The sequence below is a fragment of the Heloderma suspectum genome, chromosome 2, assembly GCF_057233095.1.
Source record: "Heloderma suspectum isolate Gila_16-S chromosome 2, 16-S_ref, whole genome shotgun sequence".
NCBI classification, from domain to species: Eukaryota; Metazoa; Chordata; class Lepidosauria; order Squamata; family Helodermatidae; genus Heloderma; species Heloderma suspectum.
Window position 1 is genome coordinate 267,327,600 of NC_139459.1, and position 13,905 is coordinate 267,341,504.

Below are 13,905 nucleotides of genomic sequence, written 5' to 3' on the forward strand. Positions count from 1 at the left end.
AGCCTGGCTGGCCTCCTTTTAGTTGACTCATAGCCTAGGCAGGCTGCACCATTGTGGCTTCCTCAGCCTGATTGACAAGGTACCGAATCGAGGGTCATCAGGACCAGTGGCTTCCAAGGAGATACATCAACTTGGAAGACTCAACTGGCGAGTTTGGGGGAGGCCCCGCCTCCTCTGGAAGGTCAAATTGGAGACTGCCTTCCCTGCCCCAATACTGGCTGGCCTCTTTCACTCAATGAGAACAGAGATTCACCAGTGAGTAAAGAATTTCCGTTTTTGTAACAGCATAAAGACAAACTCATTTTAAGGGTGTGAGGTAGCCTAAGACTATAGTCTTAGGATGCAGATGCTTTTTAAAATAAACAACAGGCCAAGAGAGTTCTGACCTTGGGACAAATTTTAGTTGCTTAAGGGAAAAATGAACTTTGAACTACATAGCAATATATTGCCAAATACAGAGCAAAATATTAAATATTTATCACTTACATGTCAAGGCTTTTGTCACTAACTGACAGCTTTGAGAAGAGCAGGGGGCAGGGGAATTAGATTATTTTGCTTTGCTCAGAGAAATGATGGCTTAAGTCTTGGACACCTTTTAGGCAAGAAAAACATACACTGTGCAACAAATTTAACACTGGATCACCTAAGCACATGTCTGTCTCAGTTTTGTTTCACACAGTGTCACTGTAAAACAGAGAGGACACACAGGTTTAACATTCTGCTGTCTTAACAAAAGTAGAGATGGTTACTGAATATCCTAGATAACCAGTTTAATGTAATAGATGTGTTGCAATCAAAGATTTAACTGGCAGCTGCTCTCCAAACAAAGACCCTTCTCTCCCAGGAGAGCCATTGTGCAAGATTTAGATGTCCCTGATGAAGAATATTTGAAAGTTTCCTCCTGATACACCTCTACTTCTAAATAACTAGTATTTCTCTACCAAAGGCTAATTTAGTCAATACACTTTTTCTTCACATGGTTCATCCTAGCCGTCTTCAAAGGTATGCTCACTTTAGCAGAAGTGATGTGTGAGTCCCAAGACCGTGGGTTATTAGCCTCTGTAGTCTGGGCAGCTGCATAATGTTATCTCAGAAAAGGCAAGCTGCAATGCCGAGTAAGAGTGATTCTCCCACTTGCATGTTAGCCACTGAAGTGCATGTATAAGGACACATGGGCAAAACCCAATTTCTGGACTAGCACTAGAACCTCCTTGCATTTATACTGGTGGCAAGAAGCTGATGCTGTGTGGCTCTTTCTGTCATGACCAGGATAGTATGAGAAGTCTGACACCATATGAGAAGAGCCAGTGCTGCAGCTCCTCTCCATTACCTCTGTGGAAACTGGAATCTGCAGTGGAGGGAAGGAGCTGCAGATGGGTCTGCTGCCAGGTGGCCTAGGGCTCCTTACATCATCCTGGTGTCATGGGAGGGAGTCCTGCTGTGGCAGCTCCAGTTTCACCAGCGTAATGTGAGAAGAGGGCCTGATGTTGTGTGTGCCTAGTTTCACTTTCTGGTGTGCTGCTGCATGCTTGTGGAATTCAGGGGATGATGGTCAACTTTTCATTATCAGTTGTTCTCGAATCAGAATTATGGGCAATGGAATAAGAGACCACATGCTATAAAACAAAATGAGCAGAATGATCAAGAGGTCTGGCAGCATCACCATAGCCATGGCCCAGAGTTGGGTGTAGGAACAAGGCTGTACAGTTAAGTGTGCTGCATTGCCGAGCGATTGTCTGCCTTGAATGATTCATCCCAGCCTCCTGAAGCCAAAGATGGATCACCATGTTTGCTCTAAATATGCTCCAATTTGACTTCTGTTGCAGAAGCAAAGGATTTTGCATAATGCTTACAAACAAATACCTCCTCAATTGTTCCTTCCTTTGCCTCTCTAAGACAGAAAAGAAAAAGTACATTGTGCAAATGTGGATCCTTTGGGCTGACATAAAGACTAGGAAGGCTGTGGAATCTAATGATTAATTGGATCAAGGGACCCAGTTATCTGTAGTAACCCATGGGCTATAATATGTGCTATGTGCTGCTCTTATTTGGGCTCTGAGCAAAAGGAGTTGGGGGTGGGGGAGTCCTGGAGTAACTTTGCACGCTATGCTCCCCCAAAGTTGTACTGTGTGTAAGTGGTGTGCATAGGCTATGATTTTAAATGTTCTTTCTTCCTCCCTCCCTGTAGGCTCTGTTTGATACCCAGAATGAACTGCGCACCCATATTCCAAATTTCACCTTCAATCTGGGTTACTCAGGGAAATTCTTTCACACAGGTAAGATGAAGGTGGTATAGTGTGCATGTATAGTGTGTTATCTTATTGGGCTTGCAAGACTTTCATTTTATGTGGTTCCTGAACTTGCAGGTGGCTTAAGACATCAAGTGGTGTGGCAATGGTGTTGTGCATCAGGTTTACCAATGAAGCTTCTTTCTCCATTCATTTTTGCCCTTGGAGATCAAGGCCATCTGGGTTTGATCAGTCTCTTACCCAGCTCACACGGCACAGTAACCTATGGTTTGTTAAACCGTGAGTTGTTGTGAATGATGCGGGAGCAAGGGTGCTAATTCTCGCAGCCTGATTGCTCCCGCTGCAGCAGGGCAGAGCTGAACAACCCAGGGATACTCCAATTTTGGGCTATCGTTATGGTTCCGATGTCATGATACATAATCCAGGGACAGTGTCCCTGGGTTGTTTCGGTCAGCAGGAATGGGCGGGTGGATGTCTGGGAGCCAGCATGCCTGATGCTCACTCCCACCTGTTCACGACTACCCAGGGTTTTAAAAAAAGAGCCTGGGTAGCTGTGAGGTGCAAACCAGGCCAATGAGTTGTGCTGCAGGCAGCTAATGCTGCTCGGGTTTATAGCTGGCCAAAGGTTTGGGTGGTTTGAACCTGTTTTGAGGGCTGGCTTTTCATTCATGTCCTCAGCCTGAATGACTGATGATGATTATTTGGGCCTGACAGGTACAGATGCGGAAGATGAGGGGGATGACCTGCTGCTGTCGTACGTGAAGGAGTTTTGGTGGTTCCCCCACATGTGGAGTCACATGCAGCCTCACCTCTTCCATAACCAGTCTGTGTTGGCTGACCAAATGACCATGAACAAGAAATTTGCTGTTGTGAGTAAGATGCTGTTTAAGAGCAGAGCACCATGGTGGGGGCAAAAATCAGGTTGTATATCAGTGAAGGAGGTACTAGCTTATGAATTGTTTACTGTCCAAAATGGAAGTTTATAACAAGTTTGCCATTACAGAATGGAACAAGAATAGCTGATTGCCAGGACATTGTCACAGTACATTAAATCAACATAGCAAGAAGCAGCATTCTTTACATCTTGTGCAATTTAATGGCTGCTACAGCAGATTGAGTAACCCTTTTTTGTAATATATTCCTAGCTTCTACTTATGCAAAGAATGAGATATATGGCTATGTATAAAAACATCCCACCGTAGTCCCTTGGGAATCTTATTAGAACCAGCTTCTCATCCTGTCTTCTTGTCAGACTGAAATGTTGCACCCTTTAGAACGTGATACTGAATTGGGCTTCCAGGAGAAATACATGGCTTGTCCGTCCCCTCCCTCTTACCACCCCCCTCAAACTCTGGTCCTGCTTTATGTGCTCAGCTATTGATATGTAGTTCCACCATTTTCTATCAATTCTTAACAGAAATGTAAGTCTTTGAGCCTAGTGAGTAGCCCTCCGCTATTAATTCCCCCTGCAAGTCTCTGTTATAAACCTAAATCCTAAATTTTGTTATTGAAGAGCACAAAACCCAATTCATCCAGGACTGATCTGATGGCTGTGTTTAGTGTGTGTTCTCAAAATCTCTGTCAGTAATTGTCTTGATTACACCATTCTTTGATGAGTAACACAGACAAATGCTGTCCTTAGTAATACTTAGTACATCTACACGCTGCTGATAGCTTTATGCTATCAGTTTGCAAGAACGACAGGAGCTGTTATCTCTATTTGTTTGTTCCTCTTTTTCCCAACTTTTCTGTTGCTGTGCTGAGTTCCTTTATCTGAGGAGTTCTTGAACATTTCTTAATTTAACACAATTGTACTCTTTTGCTCTAAGCCTGGTTTCTTTCTTTTCTTTTAGTTTTGTTTTGCAGAGTGCATCCTATTGCAAGAAGTTACTGTTTATTCATTCAGCTTCTTAATTCCAGTGGTCTTGTCAGATAGATTCTAACACCTTTCAACACAATTCTTATTTGACCTTTTTTTGTCAAATGGGTGCTGCCAAGCAACCAGTTTGAAATGATGCCTTCCGTGGGATGCACACTTCAGTTATCTTTGTATTCTTTCAGCATGCAGAGAGTCAGTTTGAACAGGCCCGCCCAAGGGAGTAGAAAACATGAAATCTTTAGTATTTTTAGATGAATAGTGTAAAAGTTACACACTAGAGTGTCATACTAAAGGGGGAATTGGGGAGCTCTTTCTATACTATTACAAGAATAAATGAAACACCAGAAAAGGGGAGAAGGAGAAACATAACCATAAAAACTTGCAGAAGGTATTCCTTAAAATAATTAAACACAAAAGCTGTGCTGAATTACTATTGGGTGGCAGTCCTATTCCATAGTGTTTTGTAAGCTGTGGATTTATACAATGTGTTACTACAGGCATCCCTGTATCTCTGAGGGAGAGTTGCGCAGACATTTCAAGCTAGAGCACATTGAGCAAATAAAAACATTCCGGCCTATTCGGCCCGCAAGAAATTGTTGTAGAAATACCCAAGAGCATATGGGCATATGTTTGAGCTGTATGAGAAGCAGTGGCAAAACCCTGTGTTACTAGCTGCCCGCAACTGTGTTACCAGTTCAGTGCATTTTTCTCTACCTCACAGAGGGGGCAAATACACCTTGAATGCTCTTACCCCATTTCTTGACGTAGGATCCTTACACTTGTCTCTGCTAATTTTGGTTTGTATAGAGACTTCTCCTCCTCCCAGTGACCCCTGCGTCATTGCTCCTTTGACACCGCTAATTAGCCGGGGCAGGGGGGATTCAACAGAGGGGAGCATGGGGATTGCACATGTGTCTGGGGAGACGGGAACATCTGGCCTGCAGGCCATGGGCTGTACATCCCTAGTATAGATTGTATGTGGGAGTACCAGTAAGATGTTCTCAAAAACTGAAAGGCTGGATCCTATTCACTTGCAATAGGATCCTTTCATTAAAACTCTGCTGCTTATTCTGGCTGATACCATTATGACTTCTCTTCTCTTCTCTTCTCCTCTCTTAGGAGCATGGCATTCCCACTGATATGGGATATGCTGTGGCACCCCATCATTCAGGGGTGTATCCGGTCCATGTGCAACTGTATGAGGCCTGGAAACAGGTGTGGGGGATCAGAGTCACAAGCACTGAAGAGTATCCTCACCTCAAACCAGCACGCTACCGACGAGGCTTTATCCACAATGGGATCATGGTTAGTAGAAAGGGAAACAGATCATTGGCATGCTCTTTCAGTCTTCCCTTGCTACACCTACTAACTCAAAGGAGGGAATCTTCCCAATATTGTTCTAAAGAATCTGCTAACACAATTCACAGGATAGACTGAAAACACAATAGCTAATACTGATTAAAATCTGGGCTTGAAAGTCTCATCTTTCTGGTTGCACAGTAGGAATTCAGTCCAATACAACCTAGTGGTTTTAATTTATTGGGCGGGTCTCTCTGTGTATTTATTGCAGCGCAGCTGTATCAGTTTTCAACACAATTTGAAGAAGCCCACGTCAGGGAAAAAATACACCAAAAGTAAAAACAAAGGATCAATTGCCAATAAAAAATTAAAGAGTCACATAAAACCCACTTTTTTGTCAAAGGTCTGATGGGAGGGTTTTAAAGTCCTTCCAAAAAGTCGGTGAAGAGGTAATTCTCGTAACCTTTTCTATGAAGAAGTTTCACAGTTTGGGAGCTATTGCTGAGAGAGCTGGGTCTTAGCTGTTACTGTCCAAATCCAGTGCAAGGACAGAGCAAACAAGATTCTGCTGACTAGATTTCAGTTGGCCAGTGAGCTTATGTGGGGGGAGACAGGCCTTAAGGTATGAGGGTCCCGGGCTAGGCAAGGCTTTAAAGCAGGGATGGGGAAGGTTTGGCCCTCCAGATGTTGCTTCCATCATCTCTCATCATTGGTTAGGATGGCTAGGGCTGATGGGAGTCACAGTCCAACAATATCTAGAGGGCCACAGGTTCCCCACACCTGCTTTAAAGGTTAAAACCAGTACCCTGGACTAGGCCCAGAAGCAAATTGGCAGCCAGTATAGCAGGCACAGGACTGGTTTGAATATACACCTGTCTCCCAACACCTGTTACATTGGGACCCCAGGCAAGCTGGATTTGGCCTGAGGTTCAACACCCTGTGTTGCAATGGTCTGCACCAGTTGAAGCTTCTGAGTCATCTTTAAGGGCAGCCCCATGCAGAGTGCATTGCAGTAATCTAGCTTAGGAGTTGTGGAAGAATGGACCAGCCTAGCAAAATCTGACCTGTCAAAGAATGGAAGAGCCTCCTTATGAGCCCCAAGTGGAAAAAGGCACTCCTAGCAAAAGGGCTACAGAAGCTCCATCAGTCACAGACAGGCTTGTCCCTTCCAGGCTACGGCCATTCCCTACTGGCATCCCCTCCACATCTTGCCTGGATTCACTTTCAACCTATTTTTTCATATCCTCTTGGCCCCAGCCTCCAGACACTCTTTTTAGGGGCACAGAAATGTGCTCTTGGATGCTTAAGTGAAAAGAGAGCAAGAGAGAAAGCTGGATGTCATCAGCATATTTATGACACCCAGCTCCAAAGCTAGGGATGAACTCTTGTCAGTGGCTTCTTATAGATGGCAAAAGCATTGAGGGTTGGTAGAAATGTAAAGGAACCTTTGGTCCGGCATTATCATCTGAAATATCTATATTCTGTAATGTCATATCAGAGAGATGTTGGCTGACATTTCAAGTGGGTATAAGTTTTGCTAAGTGCAAGGAGATGACTTATAACAAGGAGGTAGGATGGGACTTTACCAAGAAATAATAGATAATATCAAGGGGAAAGGGCCTGTATTGTTTCAGTTCATCCAGGTAAGAAGCGCATTGATTTAGAAATATGGGCGTGTTCAGGAGAGACCATAACCTGATGACTTATTGACATCTTTGAACACAAGAGATTTAACTGGAAAATGGTATAAGCTGCTTTTAAAGCAAGGCTTGACTTTCAAGCAAAATGGGAAAATCCATGGGGGAATCCATCTTCAAAGAGGAATGGCTTTGGGAAAGTATAATTAAAAATATGATTAGTATGGCAGTGAAGGAGAATTACTAAGAACTGCAATTTTGGTGGCATCTCTGATCAGTACTGAAGATGTTAGAGGTTAAGAGCAGATAGTTTTAAAACATTTTTTGGCAATGTCCAGCTGTTATGAATGATTGGAAGAGGATTTTAGATAAAAATAACTAAATGAACGGGCATGACATCCCATATACTTCAAAGAATGCACTTTTGGGATTTTTAATACAGTTTGTCTTAGAAGATTTAGGGTTAGTTTATTTCTGTTAGCTTCAGCAAAAATGCGTACAGCTGCTGTCTGGAAATTGGCCAAAGCTGCATCATTATTCGATTAATTTGGACAAATGCATTGCTTATTAAATTGTCTTATTTTAAACTAGCGAATGGACCTGGCTTCACATAGGTTGGAATAGCCCTTACTTTGGTACAGGGAAGCCTTCAAGCAAAGTTACGCAGCTGTCAGGGTTCAAAACATTGTGCCTACGCCATCTGTGTGAAGTCACAGCCCCTGCCATGGTGCATACCTATAGCCCACTGAGGGAGTGGTCTGTCCACCCTATTCTTCTGAGGGTGGGTTGCCCCATAGCAGAGGGGAAGGGGCAGACATATAAATCAGTCCCTCAGCCTTCTATTCTCCTGTGGCTTCAGACTATATGGACTGCAATGCAAAGCTATGTGCTGGTGAAGGAAGTCTGCCGGTAGTGGCTGAAGATGGTACTGCAGGCTTCAATCACCCAGACAGATTTAAATTAATAAAAATTAATGCATTAAAAACAAAACAAAATAACTTCAAGGCGCACACCCCTAGCTCCCCCTTGGTATGCTCGCCAGGTTTCAGGTGTCTAAATTTCATGACCATGGCACTATGGTGCTGATAGATGGATGGAAAGACAGATAGACTCTCATCCTCTTGTTACAGAAGAGGAAAGGAAGGAAGACTGGAATGTGAAGCTCTAGCATAAAGTACAGCCTTACATATGGTTTTCTTCATTACAGATGTACATTTTTGTAAAACTATTTACATTTACTTCATAATAGCAACTTAAATAGACAAAAATAAAATGATGTAGATGAGAACATGAGGAGCCTTGCAAAATTCCCAGGGAGCTGATATTCCAAATGATCTCCAGTGAGTTGGACAAAAAAGAGCAAATCCTTTGGAATGCTCTCTCCAAGGCCCTATCTCCATGACAACGGAAGGAGAAGGAAAGGGAGGCTTACCCAGATTTTTTCAAGGAATCGGCTTTGGTACGCTTTGGTCCACACAGGGCTCCATGAGCGAGTGCACTGCTCTAGTATAAGTTGCTTCACAGAACATATTTCCAGGTGGGGTGTGAGGGATTAGAGTAAATGTCATCAGGCTGGCAGGGGCTGCTCAACCAATAAGAAAGCCTCCCCCAGTCCAGGCTCTCCTTTTTCCTTCCCCTGATACTCCCGTAAAGTGATGGATGGAAGCTTAGCCTCATCGACCACGATGTGAGTTACTTTTAAGGAGACTTTTCCCCCCAAGCTATGCCCGATTCCACCAATTGTTTTTTATTTCTCCCCCTCTAAAACCACTATCTCACTTTGTCACTATCGCATTAATACACGATAGTGACATAGTGAGAGATAGGGGGCATAGCTGTTGTTAGACAAATGCGTGATAATAACCTAGTGACATTAAAAACCCCTTTGTAGGTGTGATTTTTTTTAACGTCTTCCTTTCTGGATGGGTGATTTCTTTCATGTCTCTATGCCTCTATCATGCATTGGCTCTATCATGTAAGTGCTCTATTGCTCTATTATGCAGTTGCACTATTGCACAATCCAGAAAGGAAGCTTAAAAAATCACACCCACAAAGGGGTTTTCAGTGTCACCAGGTCACTATCACGCATTTGTCCAGCAATAGCTATGCCCCCAAATAGTGGCATAGTGAGATAAGGGATATAGGTATTGCTGGACAAATACAAGTTAGTGACATACTGAGATAGTGAAATAGGGAGGATGTGTAGGTACTGCCAACAAAAGTGCTATTTCGATTTAACACTTTAATTTTTAAAAAGAAGTTAGAGGCTGCCTGGAGCACGCCTATACTTTGTGGGGATGGCCGCTGTCAAGGGCTCCTTGGCGGCCTCTTTCATTCTAATCCAGTAGCCAAGCCCAGACACAGACAAAGGGATTCTTTTCAAAGCTTTATTCCTTTTTTACAACTTAACAACTCTACTATTAGCGACTAACTATGAGCAGCAGAGTACCTATGCCCACAGTTGGTCCCCGTTTGAAGGAGAGTCACTGGCAGACCCTGAACTTAAGGCCTAGGGAGAGTCCCTCCCCTTTTCCCTTGGATCCTCTGGGCACAACCGTTGCTTGCGCGCCAACCAGGCACTATGCCTCCTTTCCACGCCCTCCATTTGGCGCCGCTCCCTGCGTCGGCGTCACGCGTCCAGCAAGCCCTCTTCCCGCGCTCTCTCAGTCCCGGGACTGCTATCTATGTCAGGAATGCCGGTGGGAGGAATCTCTGCCAGCTGTTGGCCCTGGGAAGGATGAGCGCGCTCCTCTCCCAGGAGTGGCTGCTCCACCTCAGAATCAGAACTACTCTGGGATTCTATGGGCTCAGTGTCCACCCTGACATCATCCCCGCTCCCATGAGGCCCCCCCTCATGCGCCTCCCCTGGGGCTCCAGGTTTGCGGGGGTACAGCTGGTGGAAGCGCCTCAGCAGCAACGGAGCATGCACATTTTCTGCGGGTTCCCAGGATTGCTCATCAGGCCCATATCCCTTCCAGTCCACCAGATATTGCAGGTGGCCGCGAGAAAGGCGGGAGTCCAGAATCTCTGCGACCTCAAACTCCTCCTCCCCCTCCACCAGCACTGGCGGCGGGGGGGGGGAGCCAACTGAGTGACGAGGGTCACCAGAAACCAGGGGGAACAGCAAGGACCGATGAAAAACAGGATGGATCTTCATGGAGTGGGGGAGAGCCAGGCGAAAAGCAACAGGGTTAATCTGGGCCGTAATCTGGAAAGGCCCTGTGCGGCGAGGCGTGAGCTTCCTTGCGGGCGAGTGAGAAGAGAGGTATTGGGTGGACAACCAAACCCAGTCCCCCGGTTGCAGATACGGACCCGGCTGGCGCCATCAGTCCGCAGAGGCCTTGTAGGCTGTCTTCGCTTGCTTGAGGGAGTCCCGTAAGAGGTGGTGTACCGCTCACAACTCCTCTAAAAAGTCATGGGCCGCCGGCACCGAAGATGGAGCTAGGGTGGACGGGAAAGCCTTGGGGTGGTAACCAAAATTGGCAAAAAATTGAGTTTGGTGGGTGGAAGCATGGCTGGCATTGTTATAAGCAAATTCTGCGAGAGGCAGCAAGGAAAACCAGTCAACTTGCTGGTAATTGACATAACAGCGCAAATACTGCTCCAGATTCATATTGGTGCACTCGGTCTGACCGTCCGTCTGTGGATGGTGGGCGGAGGAAAGACGGAGCGTCACATGGAGCAACCCAAGTAGCTCCCTCCAGAAATGGGCAGTGAATTGGGGCCCCCTATCAGAAATGAGACCCTCGAGCCATCCGTGGAGCCGGAAAACATGTGCCAAAAACAGCTCTGCCGTCTCCCTGGCTGTGGGCAACCCAGAGCAGGGGGTGAAATGGGCCATCTTAGAAAACAAATCCACCACCACCAGAATGGTGGTCTTACTGTGTGAGCGAGGCAAGTCTGTGATGAAGTCAAGGGAGAGCACTTTCCAAGGTCCTGAGGGGGTAGGCAGGGGGTGAAGCAAGCCTGTGGGCTTGCCTGAGGGGGCCTTCGCCCGCTGGCAGGTTGGGCAGGAGGCGACATAGGTCTTGACGTCCTGACACACACGAGGCCACCAAAAATCCCTCGTCACTCTGTGCAGGGTCTTGGTGACGCCAAAATGCCCAGCTGTGGGGGAGTCGTGGCACTGATGGAGGACCTTCTCGCGGAGGGGTCTAGAAGGCACATAGACCCTGCCGGAATGGTAAAGCAGGCCACCTTGCAAAGAGAGGGGGGTAGAGTGGGGGGGGCAGAGGCTATCCCCAATTCCTCCACTTTTGTGCGAACAAAAGCATCCTGAGCCTGTGCAGAGAGAAGGAGCTCCTCCCAAGAATGAGGCACCGCAGCTGCCGCCAGGCCTTGGGGGGGAGAATCGGGGGGGGGGATCTTCCTCACCCCCTGGCTGGAGGTCAGGCTTACGAGAAAGAGCATCCACTTGTAGGTTGTCGGTGGCCTTCTCATGGCAAATCTTAAGGTGGAACCGAGAAAAAAAAAGCGACCACCTAATCTGCCACTGGTTTAAGGCACGGGCTGTCTGAAGATGTTCCAGGTTGCGATGGTCGACTGGGTGCTGTGCCCCCTCCAGGAGATGACGCCAGGTCTCCAGAGCGGACTTGATGGCCAACAGTTCCTTCTCCCAGATGGTATAATTCCTCTCAGACATGTTCAGCTTCCTGGAGTGGTAGGCGCAGGGTTGCAACCCGCCTCCCTCCCAACCTGGCTGAAAGAGCACCGCCCCCACTGCAAAGTCAGAGCCATCAGTTTGTACTACAAAAGGCTTCCTGGGGTCCAGATGTAACAGGATTGGCTGAGAACTGAAAAGCCTCTTAAGTTCCTCAAAAGCCTGTTGGGCCCGATGCTGTCCAATGAAAAGGAGATTTCTTGCCCTTAAGGAGGTCCGTGAGAGGAGAAGTCAGCCGAGCAAAGCTGGGCAGGAACTTTCTGTAAAAATTAGCAAAGCCCAGAAAACGTTGCAAGTCCTTCTTGGTGGATGGAGCCTGCCAGGAGAGGACAGCCTGGACCTTTGCAGGATCCATCCTGATACCATCCGGCGAGATAATGTAGCCAAGAAAGTCCAAAGAGATTAGATCAAATGCACATTTTTCCAGCTTGGCATAAAGATGGTGCTTGCGGAGGCTCTGGAGGATGGCAGAGACATGATGCTGATGGGCATGGGGGTCCTCAGAAAATATAAGTAAATCATCGAGATACACAATGAGGAAAGTGTCCAAATAGTGCCGGAAGATGGCATTCATAAAATGTGAAAACGCGGGGGGGCGCAGGCGAGCCCAAACGGCATCACTAGGTATTCATACGCTCTGTACCGGGTCCTGAAAGAGGTCTTCCACTCATCCCCCTCCCGGATGCAAATGAGACTGTAGGCAGCACGTAGGTCCAACTTTGTGAAAATCTTGGCTCGCCCCAGGCGCTCCAGCATCTCAGGTATGAGGGGGAAGGGGTACTTGTCAGGGATGGAGACTGAATTTAAATTTCTGAAATCGTGCACCGGGCGGAGTTCTCCAGATCTCTTGGCCACAAAGAAGGTAGGGGCGCAGGCAGCGGAGGAAGAAGGGTGAATGAAGCCACGTCTGAGGTTTGTGTCCAAAAACTCCTGCAGAGCTCGAAGTTCTGGCTCCGACATTGAATACAGCTGGCCAGCAGGGATGGTCGCCCCGGAATGAGGTTAATGGCACAGTCAAAAGGGCGGGGGGGGGGGGAGCTGGTCGGCCTCCTTCTGGTCAAACACATCCCGAAAAGCTGCATACTTCTCTGGGAGGATCACTGTAGCTGAAGAACTGCCAGAAGCAGACAAGGAGGGGGAGGAAAGGGTTAAGGCCTGGGCTGGGACTGGCGCCTCCTCCGGGAGGCAATGCTCCTGGCAGTAGGGAGACGCAAACTCCACTTGCTGAAGCCTCCAAGAAACCTGAGGGTTGTGCTTAGAGAGCCAGGAAACACCCAGCATGAATGGGTATAGGAGAACCTTGGCCAAGTGAAACTGAATCTGCTCAACGTGGGTCTGGGTGCACAGAGTGAGCAGAACTGTAATACAGGTCACCGCGCCCGAAGAGGGAGGACGCCGATCGATGGTCTCCACTGCCAAGGGGGCAGGAAGGGGCAAGGTAGGAATCTTGTGGAAGAGGGTGAAGGTTTCATCCATGAAACTGGTCATAGCCCCCGAGTCCACTAAAGCTAGGGCCTCCACCCCACCCCACTGGGAGGAGCGGAGGTGAACATGCAACAGCAGATGGGAGAGTGGGGGGGGGTTGGGGAAGGCACTCACCCGGTAGGGAACTGACCCCCACACTGGAGGCCCCCAACAAGCTTGGAGGGCAATCTAGTCAGGCCTGAGGAGGAGGAGGAGGAGGGGGAAGGAGAGAAGGGGGAGGCAGAGGAGCTGCGGCTCTAACGCGGCAGGTATTGGCAAAATGCCCCAGCTTTCCACATCGAAAACATCGGCGCTCAGCTCACCGGCGCTCAAGCTCCTCTGGCGGCAATGGGGCTCGGGTAGCTCCCAGCTGCATCGGGGTCTCCTCCACCCCCACCGCAGGGGTGGGGGAGGGGGCAGGAAACATGGGGGAATGGGAGGAGGGAAATCCCGGCCCCCAGCGCCCCGCCAGGTCTGCCGGCACCCCTCCAGCCAACTATCTATCTGAAGGCCGGTCTGGATGAGGTCCTCCAAAGTAGGTGCGCTGGGCGTGCGCGCCAACTCATCCAAGATCTCGTCGTTCAAACCGTCCAAAAACTGAGCCACCAGCGCGGCATCATTCCACTGTAAATCCTGCATCAGCAAGCGAAAAGTTGTAGCGTAGCTGGAAACTGAGTCCTTGCCCTGCTTGAGGCGGCGAATCTCCCGAGAAGCTGT

The 13,905-nt window shown here is 47.7% G+C and overlaps 1 protein-coding gene across 1 annotated transcript in view; it reads left to right on the top strand.

Moving 5' to 3' along the window:
- Positions 1-13,905, top strand: part of NDST1 (N-deacetylase and N-sulfotransferase 1) — a 41,439-nt gene that overhangs the window by 11,678 nt on the left and 15,856 nt on the right. The window contains exons 3-5 of the mRNA XM_084839157.1: positions 2,189-2,276; positions 2,964-3,118; positions 5,248-5,433. Of these exons, the coding sequence (XP_084695283.1) occupies positions 2,189-2,276; positions 2,964-3,118; positions 5,248-5,433 (429 nt within the window). The remainder of the gene's footprint in view (positions 1-2,188; positions 2,277-2,963; positions 3,119-5,247; positions 5,434-13,905) is intronic.